Raw genomic sequence first — 23,267 nt, forward strand, 5'->3', positions numbered from 1 at the left:
TTTTGTCTACAAAGTGCTATACAACTAAATATTGTGATGTATTTACCTAAAAATAATTCACAATGCAATCAGATACTTTAAAGAACCTATTTATTTGTAATGGTCTGACTATTTTATATTAAACAATTATGAACTTCATCTGCCTTGTCTTCTCTATAATATATTTGTATCAACCACAATTAAGATTTAAAATTAAAAGTAAATAATAACATAAGAAGTAGGGTTACAGACATTGTCCATGTCAGGTATCCATCTGAGCTAGACCTGTCAGGTTCCAGGTTTTATCATCCATTAATCATTCTGGGCACTTGCAAGAGGAGGACTAAGACAAGCATGGGCATTTGAGTAGGCAACAGCAGGAAAGGAATGGGAGACAACACTGGGAAATTGTGGGTTTAGATAAAACAGTCCTTGCTCTCCTTTTATTCAGAATTGACAGAAGAGATGCCTTGAACTGCAATGCAGGTTTAAAATGCTTCATGGATGCTCAGTCTTTCCAGCTGCTCAGATGTGACTTGAGAGCTGCTAAATGATGACTGCTCTCTTTGCTCCATTTGCCTGCCTTTATCCACAGCAGTGGGTACAGGCACACGCATGGGCACTGTGCTAGCAGCTGGTGAAATAGCTTGCTGCCCCACTGCTCCATTTCTTCAGTGCTGGATGCTTTTCAGTGCAAAAGGGCTTGTCTTTAAACATGACCTAGCTAGAGATTTATCAGAGGTTCTTCCACCATTTTTGCTGTTGCAAATCAATATTCCCCAGTGCTTGAGTCATATTAACTACCAAATAATTTAATAATATTGTTACAGGAATTAGTGTAGTTCTGACCAAAAGAATAACTAAGAAGGCTTATACGGTGAGTAAGCTTGGTTTCTTCTTTCCGGACAGGAGATTTTTCTCCCTAGTCATGAAAACAAAGCCTTGAGAGTCCTGAGCCAGTCTCCTGAGGTACCTTTCTCAAATGAGTAAAAATTAGACCAAGCCCAAACAGCTGCTTCAATATGTAGGAAGCTAGTACTGCGGTTTAAGTAGAGACTGCTGTAAAAGGCTGAGGTTTTCTGTACCAGCTACATTATTGACATGCCTAATGCTAACTTTTCAGTAAATATATTGATGTAAAATCTCTGATTATCCCATCTCTGTTATATCTGTGATGGTCTCTATTAGCTCTGCAAAAGTGGGACGTCCTTCAGGTTTCTGAAACGAAAAGCAGAGGATTAATTTATATTAGCAGATTTTTCATTTATAGTACCAGATTTCAGAAGATTGTTACAAGTCCATATGAGATATCGCTTAAAAATATTTTTTATTAATACAGAAGAAAAGATCAAGTTCATTATTTGAGGGAAAAAAATCATCTGTTCTTCATGACACCAGCAGCATGAGCACAGCTGCTTTTCCAAGCATTCCTAAAATTTATTTATTTCAATGCTGGACCAGAATTCCTACAGGATTTCTCCCTTGCAATGAGTCAGAAAACTGTGATACTCAGGCATGTTTCCTGGGTTGCTGAAAAAGGATCTTCCCTGCTGTATCATTTGGTGTACTGCAGCTCAATATGGTCAGATGGAGAAGTTGATACGATCAATGTTTTGATATGAATATAGAAAGAAATGGTTGCTGGAGAAATGGAGAAAGAGCATCAAATACTAAATGAGAGTGGAGACAGTGAAAGGGGTGCAGCCTAGGAGCTGTAGTGATGTACAGAGGTACTGATGTACACCTGAAAAACGGAGTTTAAAATCCACATTTAGTGGGCATACTCACTTTGTATATGAACATGTTAAGGTTATCATTCAGAGCAGACCTAGAGAAAGCCACGCGTGATACAGAGGTGTGAAAAAGGTATTACATTTGACACAGTAGAGAAGCAAGGCAATAGTGGCATACTCAAAACCAGGTATGGTCTAGACCTATTGATGATGTGCTCTATATTTATTAGGTGCAACAGTCAAAAGAAAAATACTTTTGTAAACCTAGGTGTGATTTGTGAAAAGCATAGTGAGAAATACTGAGGATGCCACAGATGTGAAATAAGGATTTAATGCCTCAGTTTTTTAAGATTGCTTTTAGATCCACATTACAAATTAATAATAAAGTAATATCACAGGATAAAGAAGGCAACAAACCTCATGCCAGCAGCTGTACATGACTTTGTACACAGTATGTGATGCCAAATATGGTCGATAAAGTCGGTTACCCTGAGAAATCTCACGTACAACTTCAGAATTTGATTTACTTTCAAAAGGCATTTTGCCTTCTGTGAAAACTTCCCACATCAGTACACCTAGAAGTGAACCAATATATTTAGGACAAACAAAAACCCCAAACCCACAAGCTATTTAACAACATAAGAAGAACAAAAACCACTCTTGATTTTTTGTGTCTTGAAAAATGCACGAAAATATGGGTAACCTGAGCTGAATAAAGGCACAAGCAAAAACATTTTCAACTAATATAATTCTGCTCTCTTTTAAATCAGCTAAGGTGGTGGTCCATGAAACTGAGATGAATACACATGTGGCTAATGGGGATTTACCAAGAATGCACATTTCAGTCAAAACCTAATTTTTAGGCACAGAGCCTTTCTATTGAAAATCATATTTCTCCAATATAGGCAACATTTGAAAAATGGGAAGGACTAAAGCTTAAGGTAGGTAGCATGAGTAAAAAGTTACACTTTCCTAAATCACATCAGTAGTTTTAGGGAAACAGAGTGTTGCACATTCACCTAATGAACTCACCAAATGACCAGACATCTGATTTGCTGCTGTATTTTTTGAAATGAAAGACTTCAGGAGATGACCATTTGACTGGAAACTTGGCACCTGAAGAGCTGATATATTCATCGTCTATAACATATCTAAAGAATAACAGGAAATGGCATGTATTTGAATGATAGTTAAAGGGCGAGCAGTTCTGGCAACATTTCCACAGATGGTTTACAATTATAAAAATACAGTTTCAATTCAGAAACAAGGAAGTGGTATCACTAATTTAGTAGAAAATGCACACAGATACACTGGAAGCGATACACTTAAAGAGATTTCTCTTTAAATGAATTATTTGAATTGTTCACGAGAAGTGTATCAGAATAAAACATTTTAAAACCATCCATAAGACTGACAAGTTGGTTGTTACTGTCATCTTCTCAGTATATACTGATAGGACACATCCCTTCACCATGGGCAGGAAGACCAGCAGCAATGAATAATTGTTGTCTGTTTTTAAAAGACTCCACCTTTTCAACCACTTGTTGTACCTTAACACTACTGGTAGAGGGCTACACTTCATAACTGCTCAACTTCACAGATGTAATATCTGGCACATTGTTACAGAAGCAGAAAGAAATGTTCACATATAAAGCAACAGCTCTTGCAGGTGCACTGGAAAAATAATTTTCTTTGCCCAAGGAGCTAACCTCCCAGATATAAGATGAAATTATGTGACCGATGGAGGCATTTATAGGGCAAAATTTTAAAAGGCTGCTAGACTGAGCCCTGCACACATACAAGCTCTGTGCACATTTTCCCAGTGTTAATGTTCCTGAGCAGACAACAGATGTTCACTGCACATTTGTTTTCATGGAAGGCATAATGCATTGGCACCTTTTAAAGGTCATACTGAGAGAAATCATCCCTTTGTCTTCCTTTCTTCTTTTGGTGCAAGTTCAGAAAGATGAGAAGTTACTGGATGAGGAACATATGAAATAACAGTACAAAGTAACAAGTAGTGGCAGGTGTGTGAGTTCTGAATAATTAGATTGTATTCCCGTTGTGTCTCCATTGTCTCCCCAGGAGAGTGAGTGCCTGTCCTAGAGCCACACCACTGGTCTCCATTTTTTGGCAACAGTGAGCCATTTAGGTCCATTATTCAGATCCAGACTGGACCCTGACAGCCCCTTGGTCTCTTGGTGCATCTGGATGAGTCCATCCCCCTGATACTGTCCTTACCCTTTTGGGGAGCAGTGCAACCAGCGGGCACTGCCATGGTATAGGACAGTCTTTTGAAAAACAAGTATTTAGTTATGAACTTCTGGAGTGTTGTAATCCTTAGGTTAGAAATAGGAGGCAAAACCAAAGAGAAAGGTAAGCAGCATAGCTCTGCTGATCTAATGACTGACTTGCAGCTGCAAGATGAATGTGACCACCATCTCCTGCTCAGAGCCACACACTGCCTTTCAAGCTCATCTGTCTCCAAAGTGAGCCAAATCGGTCTACTAATCCAGCAGAAAAAGTAAAACACAGAAGTGGAGAGCTTTGTGCTGGGCTTGCAAGGGGAAAGAAGGAAGGAGTGAGACAACCCCTTTGGGTCACAGTCAGTCAATTGGTCAGCTCAGCTATAAAATAGAGCACATCCTCTGGGGGAATTCTGTAAGGGCAGAGCTGTTTCTCTGGCCTGTGCTTGTCAGAGTGCCTTGTGCTCTCCTTCCCCATCTTTGGCTGGCCCTCTCATTAAGCAGAAGAAACCACTTCCCTGCTAGAGGAGCACACCTCACACTTCCTGCGGGCCCTCCCTGCCTCCTGCATGGCCCACTTAACCCTGCCCCCTCTAAAGGTCAGCACCAGTGCCCAGATCTGTACCTAGGACATACAGTCCTCCCCGCTGCTCAAACAAGTTCCCCAGTTTCTTCAAGCTTCTGTGCACCCTGGGCATTTCTCTGTCCATAAACACTTCTGAAGTTTACCTGGAACTTCGTTAACCTGTCTTACACTCATCAACAGCAGGAGGAGGACATGACTTCCAGTTCACAGTACAACAATTAAATGTTATAATTTTCATCAGAATTCAAAAATTGATTGCAGTAGGATTCCCCAAACCAGCAAAGCAAGCAATGAGGTTAACTCAAGGTCGTGCTGCAGCTGGCTGAGAATAGGTACTCACAAAACCTGTGTCAGTGGCCTCGTACCTTGCCATGCCAAAGTCAGAGACTTTAACGATGTGTTCTGCGTTGACTAAACAGTTTCTTGCAGCCTGGAGAAAATGAGATAAACACATCGGAAATCTGTGCTAATAAATTTTAAGAAAAATACAAGGTGATTATTTTTGTTTCAGCTCATAATGTTTATATTCTAAATGGAGGTTAGTGTCTTGATCAAAAATGTAAGTGAATTTCTAGCTCTGAGTAAGTGAATGTATTTCTCTACTGTGTAGTTACACATACATAGCATGTATCAGCTTAAATGCCTGTGGTATGAGTTGCAATATTTTTACATATTCCTGCGTGGTGAAAGAAATTTTAGGTTGCAGAGTCTAGTTATCCAAGCAGATATTTTCCTGAACACTAACATGAGGACACTCAGTGTGAATTTTAAAAAATATTTTGTGGTTTTTTCATTACAGAAATCAAGAACTCCTTGGAAAATTTCAATATTTTACATTTCTTCAGGCAGCCAGGGAGGAGAGCAGGAAGATTTCCTTTCTGCATCCAAATGTGATCATTGAAAAAAAAAGCAGAGTAAAGAAATAAGCTTCTCTCCTATGATTCCCTGTCTATGAGGGGTAGGGTAGAAAGGCCACCCATATATCCCATATATCCCAGTGTCAAGGTAAGGCAGTAGGGAGCTGAAAAAATGTAGGTAGAAAAATATTTTGTTTAAAAAAAAAATCCTCTTTGTTGCTGTTCTTTTGTATTGCTGTGATTTTGTTTGTGTTGTAACCACTACATAATACTCTTGTATTTGTATGTCCTAAGATCAGCCTGCTCCATGCTGATATCCGGTTTTATCTGACCTCTCAAGTGGTTTTTCCAGCTGGAAAATCTTCTCTCATTTTTCCAACTGTCCATGGACAAGAGAAGAGCTGAAAAGTTTTGTTCTACAGCCAGGAAAACACTATTGTCTTCTTGGATCCTGCAGGGCTGAAGTCTTACAGGATGCATTAGTGTCCCATAAAATGCAGTGGCACATTCTATACCCAATATTTGTCAAGAGCCTCAGAAAACCTAGTGTACTTACTAAATCACGGTGAATAAAGCTATTTCTTTCCAGGTATTCCATCGCTTCACACACATCCTGGCACATGCTCAATAACACATCTCTGCCGAGCTTCCCTCGCCTTCGCTGCAGGTAATTGAGCAGGCAGCCATTTTCCATGAATTCAGTCACAACATAGAGAGGCTTGTGATGTGTGCACACTCCATAAAGCTGGACCAGCTTTGGGTGGGAGAGTTTCCTGTTTAAAATCAAGTTTCATACAGGCTAGCATTTGTTCTTGGCAGGTAACTAGACCTTTGATTCTCATGATGGTTTTGAAAAAAACTTTCAGTACTTGATAAACAGTATTCAATTCAACTGGCCTCAGAGTTGTCCTACTACCTAACACAGTTCTGCCTACAATTTACTCAAAAAAGTTCACTCTTTGAACTCGTAATTGTTCATCAGTTATGTAAATGCAGTGAATGCAAAGATTGATTTGGATGATGTAAAATGGAAAGGTCTAGTGAGGCCTGGCTGTCAGGCAGGGGACATGACTCTGAAAGAGTTCTCCTCTTCTGGGCTGTGCCATGACCTGGTCTGGAAACTTCCCTAATTTGCAAAATTAGCAGAAATGGTAACATAGTTTCTCAAAAGCTTTAGTTAGGTATGAGCTTTGCCAGTGGTCCTAGAGGCACTGAATTATGGATGAAAGAATAGTTGTAGGAGCACATTTATTTATCAGCACATTTATTCCCCATAGACTTCCACAGCATAAAGTAGTGCACATTCTAAAGAAAGAGCCTGGCGATGGGTGCAGCGAGCATCTACATCAGTCCGATTCAGTCCTTCATATCAGATTTTCTGTCCTGCACATCTACCATTCCCATCAAACTGGTTCGTCTGTTTGTTTTAAATTGAATTAGGTTATATTTATTTCTTGGACATCTCAATGTCAGCTGCCAGATATAATAGCTTTTGTACTTACATCATGACTTTGGCCTCCTCAATGAAATCATCTTCAGACATTGCACCTTCGTTGATTGTTTTGATGGCAACCTTGATAGTTGCTTTCCATTTACCGAGATGAACAACTCCAAACTGCCCACGCCCAACTTCTTTCATGAATGTCAGTTCAGATGGGTTTAATTCCCACTCATCTATAAAAACAACCCAATATATTAAAATCGTCAGGCCAGCTTTCCTGAACTATGCTCCAGGAGACATATCTTGCTATTTGCAGTTAAGCATGCAGCAAAACATCACAATTGTTCATCAGCTATGGCATGAGTTTTAAATATCTGAAAATTTCCACATGCTCATATATGTTTATGTGTGAAACTTATTTTATAGCTTGTAGAATGTGATTAGTGTTTAATTGCTTAATGTAGGAATGTTTGAGACTTGAAGATAAGGTGAGTGTTTAGCTTTGATTACATATGAGAACTTTTTTGGCATAGTATAGCTAGAGAAATACTTACTGGCTGCCTCTATTGTAATAACCATAATAGTTCTAGCCTTCAGAAATATTAAGATTTGTGAGGTTCCTATTATCATGCAGATGGCATGAAATTCCTCAGCTATATACACAGAACTGGCATTTTTTGTTTGCTATAATTCTATATAAGATTCCAGTCTTACTTCTAAAACTTGCAGAACTGACAAAGAAAATCTTCCCCATAAATAATATTAATTTCTATTTCCAAAGCATTTAAATAAATTAAATAGCCTTTGAAAAGCTGTTAAATTAATATTTGAGTCTTCGGCCTGCTTTAAAAAGTCCGATAGCTCTGAAATGCACTGGTGGTTGTAACAGAAGCACAACAGTCACTGAACAGGATTTGATTCAGGTGTCTCATTCGGTACTGACACCTCACGAGGAAATGAATGTCTGTTTCTGATGCACATGTGGCTGTTTATGTGTTTCTTATTACTGTGAAATTTCACAGATACAACGTAATAATCAGCTGGGTGAATGCGATCTAAATTCTTGCCTGGGCAGATAGCTACATCTCCACCAAAAGAAGATAAAAAAATTACCATAACTCAATCCTGCTGTTGCTGATGAAGAACATCCAGCTGGATGTCGGAGACGAGTGATAAGACCTGTAGGGGACAAAGCAACAATATTCTGTTGACCAATTACTCTATTTTAAAGAACGCTGTATTGTACATCTTCTCAAAGAAAAATATTCGGAACCTGATGAACATTTCTTATTTCTTGAGGTTACTTTTGCTTACAGCTTGTTCAGATAAAACACTACAGTGTGAAGAAATGGAGGAACAGTATTCAATAGGGCTCTGACTACAAAAGTATACTCTTGCTTGTTTTTATGATATTAGTGATCTTCAATAAATGAGTACTACAATACTGTATCATCCACCTAAATGGTCTCTTGCAGCATGATTTCTCAGGATTGTTTCCCACTGCAAGAAATATTTTTGTGCCTGTCATTCATTTTCTTTGAATTTGTGAGCCAACAGTACCGGTGATTACATCCCTCCCCAAGGACTCACTGTGTTCATTCATTCTTTCCACTGTTACTTTCAGGTCCTTTTCTGCTTCATCTGTTTCTTACAATCCTCCTCCCTCCAGCAAGGCTCTGTCCATTCCCATATCTTCCTTCCTCACTAACATGACGGATCTCTGTACGTTTTCCTATCCCCACTCATTCAGGGTAAAAACATTTTATATCGTATTAAAATGATGGGCAGAACCAAGGGGAAGAGTATTTTTTAATGCTAAAAATTATAAAAGGCTACCGTCAGCCAACAATTAGAGATGGCTAATTCTGGTAGGCTGCAAACCAGTGTTAGAGAGTTCTTGTGCTACCTAATTCTGCTTTTGTTTTTTTGTGGTGTGGGTTTTATTTTCCAAAATCAGTAAATTGCATGCATACAAGTCCTTGTATACAACGAAAAAATTATGATCTTTCAGTCAAATATGAACCAAGAGAACACAGAGCAGGTAAACACATTAGGCTTCTAGCTTTGTAAAGTTTGTTTAATACTTGTAGATGAGTTTGGTAGTTTCACTTCCCCCATGGTATATGCACACTACAGCTATGACTTTGGCAGAAAAGGATCATGATGTATTTGAATTCATTAGCAATAGAAAAACTTGAGTCTCTTTTTATAAGGAAAGTATTAGAAGAAGAGTGATCTCCAATCTCTCAAAGTCCTGAGGAGCATCAAATCATCAGTTGTAAAACCTTATCAGCTTGCATGCATTACCTGCAGCATTGTGTTGATGATAGCTGATGAGTTCAGGAACAGATGAAAAGAGATATTTTTCTGCTACATAATATTGTCCCAAGTGGTTTTTCTTGATTTGATAATGTCGAATATCTCCATTATGACTTCTGAAATCAACAAAGGATTATAATTTTTAGTAAAAATAATTTACACTATAAATCTGATTAAATTTCACTGTGAAAGAAAGCACAAGATCTGAAAATTTAGGGAACAATTCTCAATTTAAAATGACTGTGTGTAGTTGGGGTACTGTTTTAGGAAAAAAAAAAACCTCCTTGAATGGATCATTCTCTCAACTTTGGGAGACAGTGCACAAGTATTTACCCCTGTATCACTGCATCCACAAGAAATAACTGTAGTGTTTAACAGATATTTCTCCTAATTCAGCACTTATTTGAATCTAAGTTTTTAAAATTAAAATGCTGAGTTTCCCCCCGGAAGTTAAATACGTTCATGTATAGTGTGAGATTAAATTTTCTGTTCTGCTTCTCCAAAGGCTCCTCATTGGAGCTTTTATTTGATACATTTGCTTTTTTTTTTATTTCTTCGCATTATCTCTTTCTTGCTTTCTGTATATTTTCCTGCCCATCTACCCCTGATTTCTGTGAGACTCAAAATTAAGAAGCTAAATTTGCATTTCAGGCTGGAGATGGTTGCTGAATTTTGGTACCCTACCATAATTGTGAGCCTGTGTCCAGCACAAGGGTGGTGGGTAGGGCTCGCCCCATCTTTCCAGTGGGGGGAGGGAGGGAAGAATAGGGTGGTGATAGCAGCAGTGCCTTTGCCTCGCTCTTCTCACGTGTAGCTTGCTCTAAGAAGAGAAGGAAAGCAGACTCTGCTGATGCAAGAGGATGTAGGAGAGCTGAGGAAAGGGTGCATAAGGCAGCTTGAGATGGGATAAGTCAGTGCTGTAAGTGATTTCTACAGATGTGGGGGAAAAGCGAGTCCTGTGGCAGTCCTCTGGCAAAAGACAACTGCACAGTGAGGAGATGAGATGATTTTAGGAGAAGAACAGGCGAAGTCTGGGGACAGCAGAGTCTGAGATGAATTTACAGAGCCTGTGGAGAAGGGAATCAGTTTGGTGCAGTGGCCAAAGGCTGTGGCGGCATGGTGTGGTAGCCACAACACTTTATATAGAAAAAGAGGAAAGAATATGTAAATGTAAGGTCTTATTGACTGCATTATGTGGGTAGGATGCACGGCTCTCACAGCAGACTGAGGATTTCAATGAGTGCAGTTAATCTTGCCTTGGCAGGACATTTGCACCCTGACTCCCAGATGGACTGCCTACCATCATCATTTCTGCACATGGAGTAATTAACTCTGCATGAACAGTGCCCCAGTGGGTCCCTGCTCTTGTGCACTGCATGTCCAACTTACCCTGAGGATTTTGGGGGAAGCTTTTCCATCACCTCAAACCCTAACCATTCAGAGCAACTCACCCTTTAGCCCACGAATACACGGAGAGAGTAAAAAGTCCCTGTTGGCTTGAATCTCTGACAACAAATGCGCCTTCTTTGGACTGAAAAGAAATCCAGATAGAGTTATTTTCTGCTTTTTAAGTTGAATAATTCTCCCTCGAGCTAGGACTTGCAGCTGATTAGCAAATTCCTGTGGAATACCTAAGACTATGCAGGAGGGGGATAAAACAGTGGAAGCAGGAATTGATAGCCAGGTACATAGCAGAGCAAAATTAACCAAGGGAAAATACTAAGTGCCAGGCAATTTCTTGGAGTTAAATAATTTATGTGAATTATACTCTTCAGTGTGAAGTAGCAAAACCGCTTTGGTTTATTAAAAAATCAAATTGTACAAATCACTAGAAAAAAATACTGTAAAATGGTTCTGTCTGAGATGTTCTCTGGTCTGTCTTGTCCAAGCCCTGTGTTACTCCTTGAGCAAAGACCTAATGAGTTTAACTGATTTAGGCACTTTAGTAACTGATGGGGAGTAGAATGCAATATGGATTGTTTGCTCTATACATAAGCAAGACACAGGGGTTTTGTTAAGCTCCGCTAACCTTGCTAATTTAGTTACTAATGGATTTTAGTTTTCAATGTTTCATACAAAAGACAAGCACTGTAAACCACATGTAATTCGATTTATGTAGTATGGAAAATCTACATAGAATTTCCTGGAGCTACAACTTAAAACTCTGTGAAGTCTGGATGATCTGCATTGTACACTTACTCCTGAAAGCCTTTTTATTTTAAAGTACTTTCTCTCTTACTGCATAATGAACAGATTTGGATTTGACTGTGTTAACGCTCTTGATGCCTCTGCTTATAGATCTTTCTAGATATTGTTAGCTCTACGTATAAGTTGAGTTACCTTCTGGCGCAAGAGAAGTTCTGCCTGGCTTCTGTTTATGTTTTTGCAGTACCACCTGCAACAAGGAGATAACATATCCTTTAATTTTAGCCAGTAAAAGTTAATGTTTGCTCTGTTTCACAGAAGTGATCCATCTTAATAGTTGCACTAGTTCCAGTCCAAAAACCTGAACAGAACTATCATTGTATGTAAACATCTCTTAATGTGGAATTATTTTATTAGACCATTGTGAATGTGACAACTTTTATCCCCATTCACTGTGATTAAATATGAGCTCAAACCAAAGAAATCCCAGAAAACAGTTAGGCCAAACCATGATTAAATTTACAGTCTCAGATGCTGCATCAAGCCTCGCTTCTCTATAATTTTCCAGAATTTTACTCCTCTCTCCAGTAAATTGGGTTGAAGTAACTGGAATTAGCTTGTAGTCAATTAATTACATGTTCCCAACAGGAAGAGATCAGAATATAGAAACAGTATATAGTGAGCATACAGAAATAGGAAATATCTGGCTTCTGACATTATGATTTATGCAAATGAATGCTGTTGAAGTGCTTAGTGTTTGTAACTTCACGTTACACTCTGAGCCTGTAGTTCCAAATCAAAATGGTTAATACATTCTAAGAGTAATGTTTTGTAACAAAAAAGAGAGCTTTTGATAAACACCTGTTCACATCTAATAAAGATTGAAGGATGAAGCACTAAAATGTATTGCTGCAAACCAGTTTTAGAAAAGAAAGAACAATTATAATTTTCAAGGGTACTTACTCATATTTTTCTAAATTACTTTTCTTGTTCTCAGTAACATAGTTCCTTGGAATTAGACCTTCATTTCTGAAACAACATATTGGGGATAATGTTATAGTATGGTGTAAAATATTAATAGGATTAAGATATATATCTTCCTTTTGCTGAATTACAAAGAAAGGTTCCTTATACTATTGGTTACGTCATTAGATACTGAATCTCAATGTGGGAATTGAATAGAAGTCTGAGTCCTTTCATCCCAGACACCTTTCTGCCCCACAGCTGTGGATGGCTACTGAAATGAAAAAGACAGCTGGGATAGGTATTTATAGAGTACTGAGAGCAGCACATTAATGAAAAATTTCAGGCCAAATCAAAATAAAATTTAAAAAAATATATATATTTCTTCTGAATCAGAAGCCACCCTTTTCATTTCTGGCCTGTACAAAGCTTTTATATGAAGAAGCATAAAGTGTGTGCTTGCATGTATATACAAAATAATAATCAGTGTACTCTTGCTGAAAACATGATTTGAGAAAAAGCATTTTAAAATATTCAAAGGAGAAATATGGATGAGAGACAGTTATTATATAACATACAACCATTCCCAACATCAGAGGACAAAATACACAGAAGAAAATGCAAAGGAGAAAGGGGAACAACGTGAAACAAACATAAATGTCGAAAGGATCCTAACTAATCCTGAAGTTATTTAGCTCTCTAAAACATGCAGGAATTTTGGATCAGGGATTTTGTTTCAGGCACATGTCTTAATCTCTATGGTCTTTATGAAGTGTTTATGCATACACACTGCATTGTAAAGCACTTGAAGTATGGAAAGCTGGATTTGCACATGGCTTAGAGCCCAGTGATTCATATGGTGCTCAGATGCCCTTATGTTGCTCAAGAAATTACAGACTTAACTCTGAATTCCCAATAGATTCTAGATTCCCCACTCATTTCTGGGGTGGGCATCAAGCACTGTGAAAATCTGCCTGGTCAATCTGTGTGCCTTGTACACAGATGAACAGCCACCCCTAAATTGCTGTATGTGTCTCATTCTATCTGCCCGCTTTTGCAGGGGTTGTTTTAGGTGTTGTTCTTTCTGTGTAGGGAGATTGAAATAAATGCCCACTCTCTTACCCATGTTGGTCTCTTGCCTTCCACCAGTGGGGATCATACTGTTCTAGGATAATGTATTCTTCTGACTTCTTAAGTGGTAGATCCAAGGGTCCTCTAGCAAAAAAGTCATAGAGTGCAATAACTCTGGGTTTTTTTGTGTAGTCTTCCAAGGCCTCAGAAGGTAGAGGAGGTAATGGTTTGTTCTTTAACTGCAATTGCCTCTTACGCTATAGGGGAAAAAAATATCTTTCAAAATTAGTCTTTTCTCCCTAATATTGCTTGTTTAATTCCCCTGCTATTGTACCATCTCGGTAACTAAGAGGAATCCATTGTCATCATTACTTCCCATTGTAAAGCTCTATCACCTCAACAATTGTAAAACAGAAAGACTTACATTTGAGTAGTTTGGTGTAGAAGCCAAAATGACAATGGAAAGTACGGTGACTAATAAACAAGCCATTGTCCTGGTTTGAGTGAATGGTGAGGCTTTTTGGTAGCAGGGAAGGGGGCTACAGCAGTCCCGCACCTTTTTGGGGGGACAGGTAGAGATACCGTGAGCAAAGCTGAGACCAGAAAGAAGGGAGTGATGGGGGAAGGTGTTTTCAAGATGTAGTAATGCTTCTCATGGTCCTACTCTGCCTGTTAAGTGTTGCTGTTGTGTCTTTATTAAATTTATTTTCTTTTTTTCTTCCCCCAATGAGGTTGCCTTTTGCCTGTGCCTTAAAGGATGAGATCATCCTTCCTTGCCCTTATCTCATGTTCCTGGGTCTTTTGCTTCCCTCCTTCTCAGCAATGAGGGGGAAGAGGGGAGTGAGCAGCTGTGTGGTGCTCAGTTGCCCTCTGAGCTCAAACGATGACAACCATCTACCTAATCAAGATGATTTCTACATGTTATGAATGCTAGGACAGCTCCTCAGCTGGTGTAAAAGCAGAGTAGCATTAAAATCAGTGGAGTTACAGTCTCTAGAAATTCAGTCATTTATCTGGAGAATTAACATTGAAGATGCTGCCGAATTTTTTAGCAAATTGGCAGGAAGACTTTTTTTTTTTTTTTTTTTTAATCAGGTTAGGTTCTACCTTTGCACTTAGTTTTGCTTTGAAAACTCAGATTAATTCAATTTATATCTAGTAAAACTGAGGTGGATGTTAAACATGCCAGCTGAGCAAGGTGAGCTTGCATCTGCCCAACAAGGCATTCCCACCCTTCCCATCTCCATCACCCAAACCCCGAAGTAGGAGAAGGAGCCACCTTGTCCATGATAGCAAGCTTGGAAAACCTCACCGTGATGCTGTATTTACATCAGTATGTATCTTTAGATACTTTTACCCTAATTTTTATGCAGTGGAGAACCTTACATGCTCAAGAGTTAGTTACTTCTCTGCTTGTTCTGGTACTGAGCCACTGTATGTCGCATCACCTCAATTCTCTCTTTTCGTCTGCCAAAACATTACTTACCCTGCACTTCCAAGCAGATGCATATGAAACGTCTGGTTGTGAGGCTGAGTACTGGGTCATCAGGCCACTATCAGGGTCCAGGTTCATTTTTGTTCTCATTGCTCTGATTTTGAAAAACATAAAGTATTTGTGTGAATATATATCCATAAATATTCACATTAAAACATTCATGGATATATACGCCTGCCTTCATCAGGGATGTGCAGTGTAGAGTGTCTTTAAACTTCTGTATAATTAGCAGTTCTGCTGAAAATAAAGGGATTTTAAGAAGTCCTTTATGTCTAGATATTTTGATCATCCTTATTGCTGAAAAGCTTCATCATCTCACATACCTTTTTTGCACTGTGCAGCAGCAGCAGCAGCAGCAGAAAACAGACTGGATGGTGTGATCTGTGAAGAAAAACATTTTCCGTATTTGCAATGTTATTTTTTGTTTGTTCACAAAATTTACAGACTTAAGGACTGCCATATGTGCTTAGCTCCATTATTAGCTCTGTCTTGCTATAAGATATCTAGCAAAGCATTAAGGCCGAATTTGCAGCCACCAAAGACAGCAGAGCTTTCCTCCCACCCTAGCTATTTGATCCCACTGTCTCCCTGTGAGAGACGAGAAACCAGGCCTGTGAGAAACTAAGAAAAACAGCCTGAGAAAGTAAAAGTTGAGGCTGATCGAAGAAATGCCTCAAACACTCGCAAGACAAAACTATGAGTCACAGGGTGCATTCTGTGGAGGCCGAAGCTGATAACGCTGCCCCATGCAGCTGGGGGAGGGAGCCCTGTGAAGACAGGATGGCTCTGCTCTGGGGCACCTGGGCAAATTTCAAGGGCCATGTGTCCAGTGAATGAACTTTGCTTCATTATACATGAAATGCATATTAAAGTTAACATCCCTCAATATGCTAACGAGGGCTGTCATGATCATGCTAATTACATCATCCCATGAAACACCTTACCCCTCCCTGTACATGGGATACGTAGGTCTGTGGGTCGACCTAGGGGACGGACCCAAGGAAAGTGGCTATAAATCAAGGTGGGGTGAGGGAAGAAAGGGGAGGGCCCCTGGAGAGTGCAGTGAAGTGAAGAAGACGGATGCAAGCGAAGACGACGGCTGCCTCCTGGAACCCTCACTGGTGGGATCAGCGCAGGAACCCAGACCGATATTACCCCATTCCCTCTATCTCCCTCTTTTCCTTTTCCATTAAGAAATGCAAGGCATATTGTATTGCTTGCCACAACTTGCTATATACTTAGCCAATTATCATGTGTTCAATTAGTACATTGTGGGTAGTTAATAAATGCTTGGACTTGGAGACTTGTTGTCCGCTCCACTGGGGATTTGCGAATCTGAGTGACTTGTCTCCCTCGTCTGAGTGGAACATGACACTCCCTTACGAGGTCTTAGTGATTATGAGGCCATGTGATAAGTTAAATCAGCTCACTAAATCAGCAAAAATATAAAAAAGAGCCAGCCAGGTCAGTACCAACTGATCACAACATCCCAAATAGGCTCTAATCAGTGGAATGAAGGGGATGAGAACATCATCAGGGACAAGAGGTGGAGAACTATCCCCTTCAGAACTGACATAATTTCTAGACCATTCAAGCCAAATACAAAACCACAGTTGCATGGCAAGCTTTTTCTTATTGTGAGGTTTATTCAAGGAGACACACTACATTCAGTTCTTTGAATTAATACTGATTTTCCTGTTTCTTTTGCAGCCATTAATACCATATAAGTATTAGCCCAGGTTTAAAGTGCTAACAAAAGATGTACTTTACACTTATGTGCCAAGTGGTTGATAACCCTCAGAAAAATACATTGGACACATCATCATATACATCATACGTTTTAGAGAGAAGACAATCCAATATGTCTTGGAGGATATGGTATTAAATAGGTTGGAAGGCATTAAGAAGATTTGTACCAGGTAAGTAAATGGTTGACATCTACTATGGTCCACTTCTACTCAGGCTGAGACTGCTTTCCCCCATTTGTGTTCCCACAGCAGTCTGAGCCAAGCTGTGGCAGCTATGGTCCCATTCCCTTTCCTTCTGCACTGTTGTTCATCTCGTCTCAAACTGAGCAAGACGGGATGCTAAACCAGCAGGGAATTATCCTCTGCCAGGTCAGCTCCCTGAACCATCTCACCATCATGCATCACCAGTGGGCAGGTGGGAGAGCAGCAGCACCAGCAGGACAGGCTCAGCTCTTGGGTGTGATGTAGTCTCTTATGAAGCATGAGAGCCAGGCATGTAGAGGCAAAGCTCCCCTCATATTCAGCTGCACTGACAGAAAACAAACCTTATAGCCCACTCCAATGTGTCCTATTTTTCTCTGCCACAGAGATCATAGTACAAAAAGAGGCCTCAGAAAATTATTTGAAATAGGCTTCCCAAGGTCTCAGTATTTTGCTGCTTTATATTTCACATGATATTTCTTTGTACAGTTCCGTCAGTCCCTTCCACTTAATTTGTTTTCCTTCATTACATTTTTGGCTTGTTGATCCTAATGACCTAATCCAGCCTGGAATAAATAGGATGTCCCTTCTGGTGTTGCGTGACATTTTTTGCCAATACTGTTACCAATGTTTCAGCCAAGAGGGCTGAAAGTATGCATCTTAGTACTCAAAATACTAAGCAACTTTACTGCACAATGAAAATGTAATTATTTTCTCTATGAAGGTACATAATTTAGCAGATCTTGCACTAATAAAAGAAGGAAGAATGTCAGACATCAGAACGATAAGACCAAAACTAGTTCTTAGTTGGAAGAGGAAGATACCTGTCTCACAAGTGTTTTGGTTAGACTATTTATCTTGAAAGTAATGGGGCAATTTCCCTTAGACTGTTGCATCCTGTGAAGAACCTATCACGTGGGAAGCTGGCAAGCCTATGTAAATCAGAAGACACCATCAACTGCTTGATAAAAGTTTCCACTGATGGCAATGCAAAATGCAGTAATTACAAATACGCAAGCCAGCTGACACCGACAATTTTCTTTAAAGAAACCAAGCTAAAAAGATATGGGCAATGCAATTTATTTGCTGCATAATTTTTCAATGCACATTGAACTGTCCCTCGGCCATTTAAAATTCTGTTTTATAAACAGTGAACACCATGGATGAAAAAATTCTTGGGTTTCTTTTACTTCAGTCAGTGCCATGAAGTTTAATCGATATTTAAGAAGTATTTAATGATGTGCAAAATAGAATATGACATTTGAAAGCCTATCTACTTTTTCTGATTAAACCATCTAGTCTAATTAAATACATTATTCCTTCATTAGATAATTTGCTCTCCTTATAGAACACTTACCAGAAACATTTAGAAGCAACACTGTGGCATTTCAATGTAACACTACAATGATCTTCTAATTATATTTTAAAGATTCAGCTGTTACCATGAAAGTGAGGGATTCAGATCAATGTTATGGACATGTAATTGTCTTACTTTTCTTTATGAGACCATAACTGGATTGCTGGGTCTGAAGGAGCAGTACAAACTTTGCACAGTTCTACAAAGTTTGCTTCTCCTCATTCTTATTGGAATATTGTAAATATCAAATCATAGTTTATCAATCTAGCAGCTACTTATCATCCTAAAGAAGTTCATTTCCAGCTCTTTAAAAATGAACCTGTCTTTACACATCTGTCCTCAGCAACATCATGATATCTGAAATTCTTTTGCTCATGTGTCAGTCCTAGAACACTTGCGGAATCAATTCAATAGAATACAAGTATAAATTAATGCAGTGCAATGTTAATTTCTGTTTGGAAATTTTTCAAGTCTGCCAGAAAATACTGTCAAGGAACACAGACAGAGAAAGACCTTCAGCTCCACAGAGCTAGGTCCTGCTTTAGTTAAATTGATTTAAGTCCGGAAGTTTTGACCTGATGGACTGGCATTTCAGCATCTCAAGCAAAGATCTATGTATTGATCTATGCATTTTACATCCTTCCTAGTAATTAGTAAGCTTCTTGCACAACTCTTTCTCTCTTTGATTACAATTGGGTTGAGTTCATAACTCATTACAGAAAGGCTCAAAGCTGCTCTGTAATGCTTTTTCAGAAAGACTTGTCCAACACTGCAAAAGGTGAAAGCTTTGAAACACTGAATAAATAATTCGATTAAACTGACTCACATGTTGACCTTCTGCTAGCAGCAGAGGAAGACGTTTAGACTGAGAGCTGCCTCCCTCCAGGTGCCACAGCAATGCCGGCTGCAGTGCCACAGGAAACCTGCACTTCCTGCCTCAACCTTCTCACCGCACCCTTCTGTGTCTCGGGCTCTTCCTTCCTTGCTCTTTTCTTCTATTCAACAGCCATCAGATGAACTAAGAAATAATAATTTTTAAAACCCTGCATCTTAATGAAAAAGCTATCTTTAAAAATACAAGTAAGAATATTGAAAATAGATTCTTAGAATTTATTCATCATTTTAAATATTTCTTCTTGATTTTCCTTTCTGCTACGCCTTAACCCAAATCACTTCAATCAATAGAACTATTCCACCCAATTTCCTTCAATTTTGGACCAAGGATCTTTTCTTAATCAAAATACTCTGGATTTGTCAAAGGGTGTTAGAGTCACATACATATTAGCAGGCCTTGACCCCATGGTCCCTAACTCAAGTAACCACACTGAAGAGTTCATAAATTAAAAATTAGTCAGTGCTGGTATCAGTGAGAATTGTGCTTCAGCAAGGAAATTCCATTTTGTATTCTCTATTTTGAAGCGAACAGAGACACCAATAAGATTTACCATGTTATGAATAACAGACTGCTTTGACAGGACACAGGGAAGAATTACAGACCAACAGAAGAAACTGTTCCATAACTTTTAACAGTAAATTATTTTTGAAGTCCGTTAAAATAAAGTACTTATGGACCTATCATTATTTTCATGTCCCACTTCTGTTTCCTACCTAACCAAAAGTTTTCCCCAAAATTCCAGAAGTGGTCAAATCTTGTTTCTTTTAAATTCATGGGAAAGAAGTTTTCTCCAGCATCTTACAGCTCCACTAGGCCTCTCAGCCCACATTTTCCAGAGTTCTTTGAAAACATAAGCTACCAAAACACATTTGGCTTTGATCCTCAGGGTAAATCATCATGAAGCAATTAAAGTCAGTAACTTAAAACCTAGGTTTAAATCAAACAAGATGAGTATTTGAGCTGTTGAATCTAGAATATGCCACATCTTCCCTCTCCAATTGTGTGGAGAATTTGATTTCTCTGATTTCTGATGAAAGCTTGTAACCTCAGACAAAGTTCAGCTAGTTCTACAAATAATTTAACACAGGAACCAAAAAATGTAACCCATTTCACTATTCATGTAATCTTCTTTCTGCAAATGACTATATTAGGAAGAAGACACTTGTTTTTAAAACAGTGTCATATTATCTCCCTGGCAACAGGTTAACAAATACGAATCCCAACACTAGCACAGAGCCACCATGAGAACCTTTTGAGTTATGATGTCCAAAATCAGACATTTTAGCATGCACGGTATTGAAACAAGAAAAGATATATGGCAAGAGAAACATGCAGATGAAGTGGAAATACTATGAAACTGGTGTGTAAACTAGCCTGACAAATATTCAGCCTAAAAATTTGCATTTTGATAAACAAAATAGAGGCCTGAGAACAAATTTATCTGTGTGCAACAGAGCAGATGGAATGCCAGAAGAAGACTGATCAGCTGTCAGGAACAGCCATTTGCTTAAGAAGCTGAAAGATAGCCCCACAATAACAGAGAAGGCATAGTGAAAACACACAACTCCTTTGAGATGGTCCATTGCTGCCAATAACTGCCCTGATGAAGTCCCACAACATGCAGCAATATGCTTTGGGTTGGTAACATTGTCTTTATAGGTGGTCATTTCACACACCTTGATATATGCAATCTTCCGCCTACCTTTGGTTATAACTCTAATTTGCAGCCTTGGGAAAGTAGTATCAAAGGTAAAAGCAACAAGTTAGAGATTAATTATTATAATTTGCATTTTATAATTTGATTATTTCATAGCTTTCTTGACTTCTTTTTCTAACTCACTGTTTCACAAAGCACTACTAATTTGAAAGTACTGTAGCCCACATCTAAGACTTGCACTCTTCTAGCATGTTTTGCAAAAAGTTCTTGCTCTTGGATCGGGGCAGCAGGTTAACTGTGTTCAACGCTACAAACTCAGCTTCACCCACCAAACCCAGATCTTTACTGTAACACATGGCATGCCTCCTGATCTGTTAAACAGAACTAGAAAAATCAATAATCTAGTAGAAAGACACAGTATAGTTTGCTTCCAATAACGCTTTAAATGAAGAGCCTTCAGCTTTTCACTTGTGCAAGCTGAAGGTTTCTGTCTTCCCTGTGAGTTAATTCAGCTCTGGAGGAAAGACAAGTCTAGTTCTACAAAACTTTTTAGTCATTTCTATGCTGTACATGCTTTTAAGGACAGTATGCAGGAATATCTCCCTATCTGTATGCAAAAGTAGTTGCTTTGCTGAATCCATCACACAATAGATTCGTATTTGTGCACCAATTTTGAAAGTCAGGACAAGCAGTCTAAACAGAGATCACCTGAGCAGCGCAAGAGAAAGCTGCTTGGTATTTTTATGGCAATATTTAAATAGCTCATTTGCTAAGTACACTGCTGTGCACAAAACAAACCTGCAAGATCAAAATACACAGCCCAGTTTACTTACAAGTAGAAGGAATCATGTCTGCCTGTCTGCTTATATTCAAGTGAAAATGCAAACCTCTCTTCATCAGCTGTGCCAGTAAAACAGCCCTAACTGAACTCTTCGCTCTGATATGAAATGTGGTAAACCACAAGTACTGCTTGACCCTGCCTACTTATTTTTTTTTTTTTAAAAAAAAGCCCCAAACAGACTAGATACTAGTCTCACATCTATTTAAAAAAAAAAAAAAGAGTGTCTACTTTCTAGTATCAAACATACATTTTACAGGAAAAAAAAACATATTCATTCATAATCCATAGGGCTAAGTATTTCTTTAAAAAGAAAAGGAAAAAAAAATACAGCAGATGTAAATCACAGCATTTGGTTTTGTTCAGATGAATTTTTGATCCCAACATTTGAAAAAATTCAGTTATAATAAAAATGGGAAGGGCTGAAGTCACACAAGAATGAGTGAGATCATACAGAATAAAGGTTGGTAAAGCACTTCAACCTGCCTTTGAAGACATCAGGAGAGGCAATAAGACAGCTATCTCCAGAGGTATTATGATACTTTCCAAAATTAACCACCTAAGGCTACATTCAACCAAAAAAAATTAATTCATCTAGAAACAAGGTGCCTCACAGTTCCTGACATCCTAATTAAGTACCAAACCCAATGTTACGTATGCAGAAATAATCGTCAGGTACTGGGAAGGGGCAGGTGAAGGGGTCAGATTCAAAGCACCCACCCTGTTGAAGAAACTGCTGCGAAAAGACTGCACAGTTAGGGTGTGTTTTATGATACCAATATAATGATAAATATATAATTACTGTAAAGAAACAGGCTTGAGGTTCATTGGAAGCTATTAAACTCCTGATTTTCCGATGCTTTATCTGTGTTTTAAGGGAAACATTACTATAGAATTCCTCATGATTTATTGTTGAAAGTGTGGACAACACCATACTTTGCAGGGTCTCCACTGAGAACCTGGGGTGCAAAGCAGCAGTTAGGGAAGGAAACCTGAGGTTGGCTCACCTTAGATATTCCACAGTCGTCCTTCTACTACAGGTAGTAACCCCTCTATTTTCCCCTTTAACAATACATGATGCTGGTAGTGATTAGGTAGTGGTTTAGACTCAACACTGACAGGTTGGTTTTCATAGTTGCAATCATCTTCTCAGTCTTTGCCATTAAGAAAAAGGAAATAGCAAACCTATTCTGAGAGCCTGTAACTTTTCAGTGGAATATCATGAGAATAGAAAAGCAGTTCTTCCAAGAAAGAAAGAGGCTTTCTCCTTTAAAACATAAAGGTTTAGACAAAGTAGTGGGGGGAATCTAAGCATCTCCAAACTTGATTACAGAAATACTCAAATGCAACAATGACAAAACATATTAAGCTAACTATAGTTACCTTTAAAAATTTGATTGGAAATAAACATCACCCTACTCTGCCTACTTGCAAAAAAAATTAAAAACAGGTTTTATGCAGTCTATTTTCTATTACACATGGCACAAGAGCACAAATAAGGAAAGAATAAGAAAACATGTGAGTTACGCAGGAGGTGGCTACAGCAAAACTGAAGTGCAAATACCCATATACACTGGTATAAAGTTAGACTAACTGCAACAGGCTTCAGCAAGGCTGTAGAGACATTAGCCTGTAGCAGAGGGGACAGGGCATATGGCTTCTGAAGAAAATTCAGGAATTTCTGCACTGAACATTTAATCATGGCCAAATTAGTTTAAATTTATATTCATACTACT

General features: G+C 38.8%; 1 protein-coding gene across 1 annotated transcript; it reads right to left on the reverse strand.

Moving 5' to 3' along the window:
- Window positions 1-1,128: 1,128 nt before the first annotated feature.
- Window positions 1,129-21,586, reverse strand: TXK (TXK tyrosine kinase). Its single transcript, XM_074903824.1, has 15 exons — window positions 21,527-21,586; window positions 15,159-15,216; window positions 14,827-14,929; window positions 13,392-13,597; window positions 12,270-12,335; window positions 11,502-11,556; window positions 10,613-10,692; window positions 9,150-9,277; window positions 7,956-8,021; window positions 6,904-7,075; window positions 5,958-6,174; window positions 4,910-4,974; window positions 2,745-2,863; window positions 2,130-2,287; window positions 1,129-1,197 (listed from the first exon to the last, which is right to left on the reverse strand). Exons 1-15 carry the CDS (start codon window positions 21,540-21,542, stop codon window positions 1,129-1,131), a joined length of 1,578 nt encoding a protein of 525 aa, XP_074759925.1. The 5' UTR covers window positions 21,543-21,586.
- Between the last annotated feature and the right edge of the window lie 1,681 nt (window positions 21,587-23,267).

Source organism: Athene noctua, chromosome 4, assembly GCF_965140245.1.
Source record: "Athene noctua chromosome 4, bAthNoc1.hap1.1, whole genome shotgun sequence".
Lineage (NCBI taxonomy): Eukaryota > Metazoa > Chordata > Aves > Strigiformes > Strigidae > Athene > Athene noctua.

Bases quoted from the DNA above. Each gene is read 5' to 3' on its own strand.
- TXK (XM_074903824.1), bottom strand. The intron at 12,336-13,391 runs GTAAGAGAGTGG...ATGTTGTTTCAG, and splicing joins AAGGCAAGAGACCAACATGG to AAATGAAGGTCTAATTCCAA. The intron at 11,557-12,269 runs GTAAGTACCCTT...TCCTTGTTGCAG, and splicing joins AGTAATTTAGAAAAATATGA to GTGGTACTGCAAAAACATAA.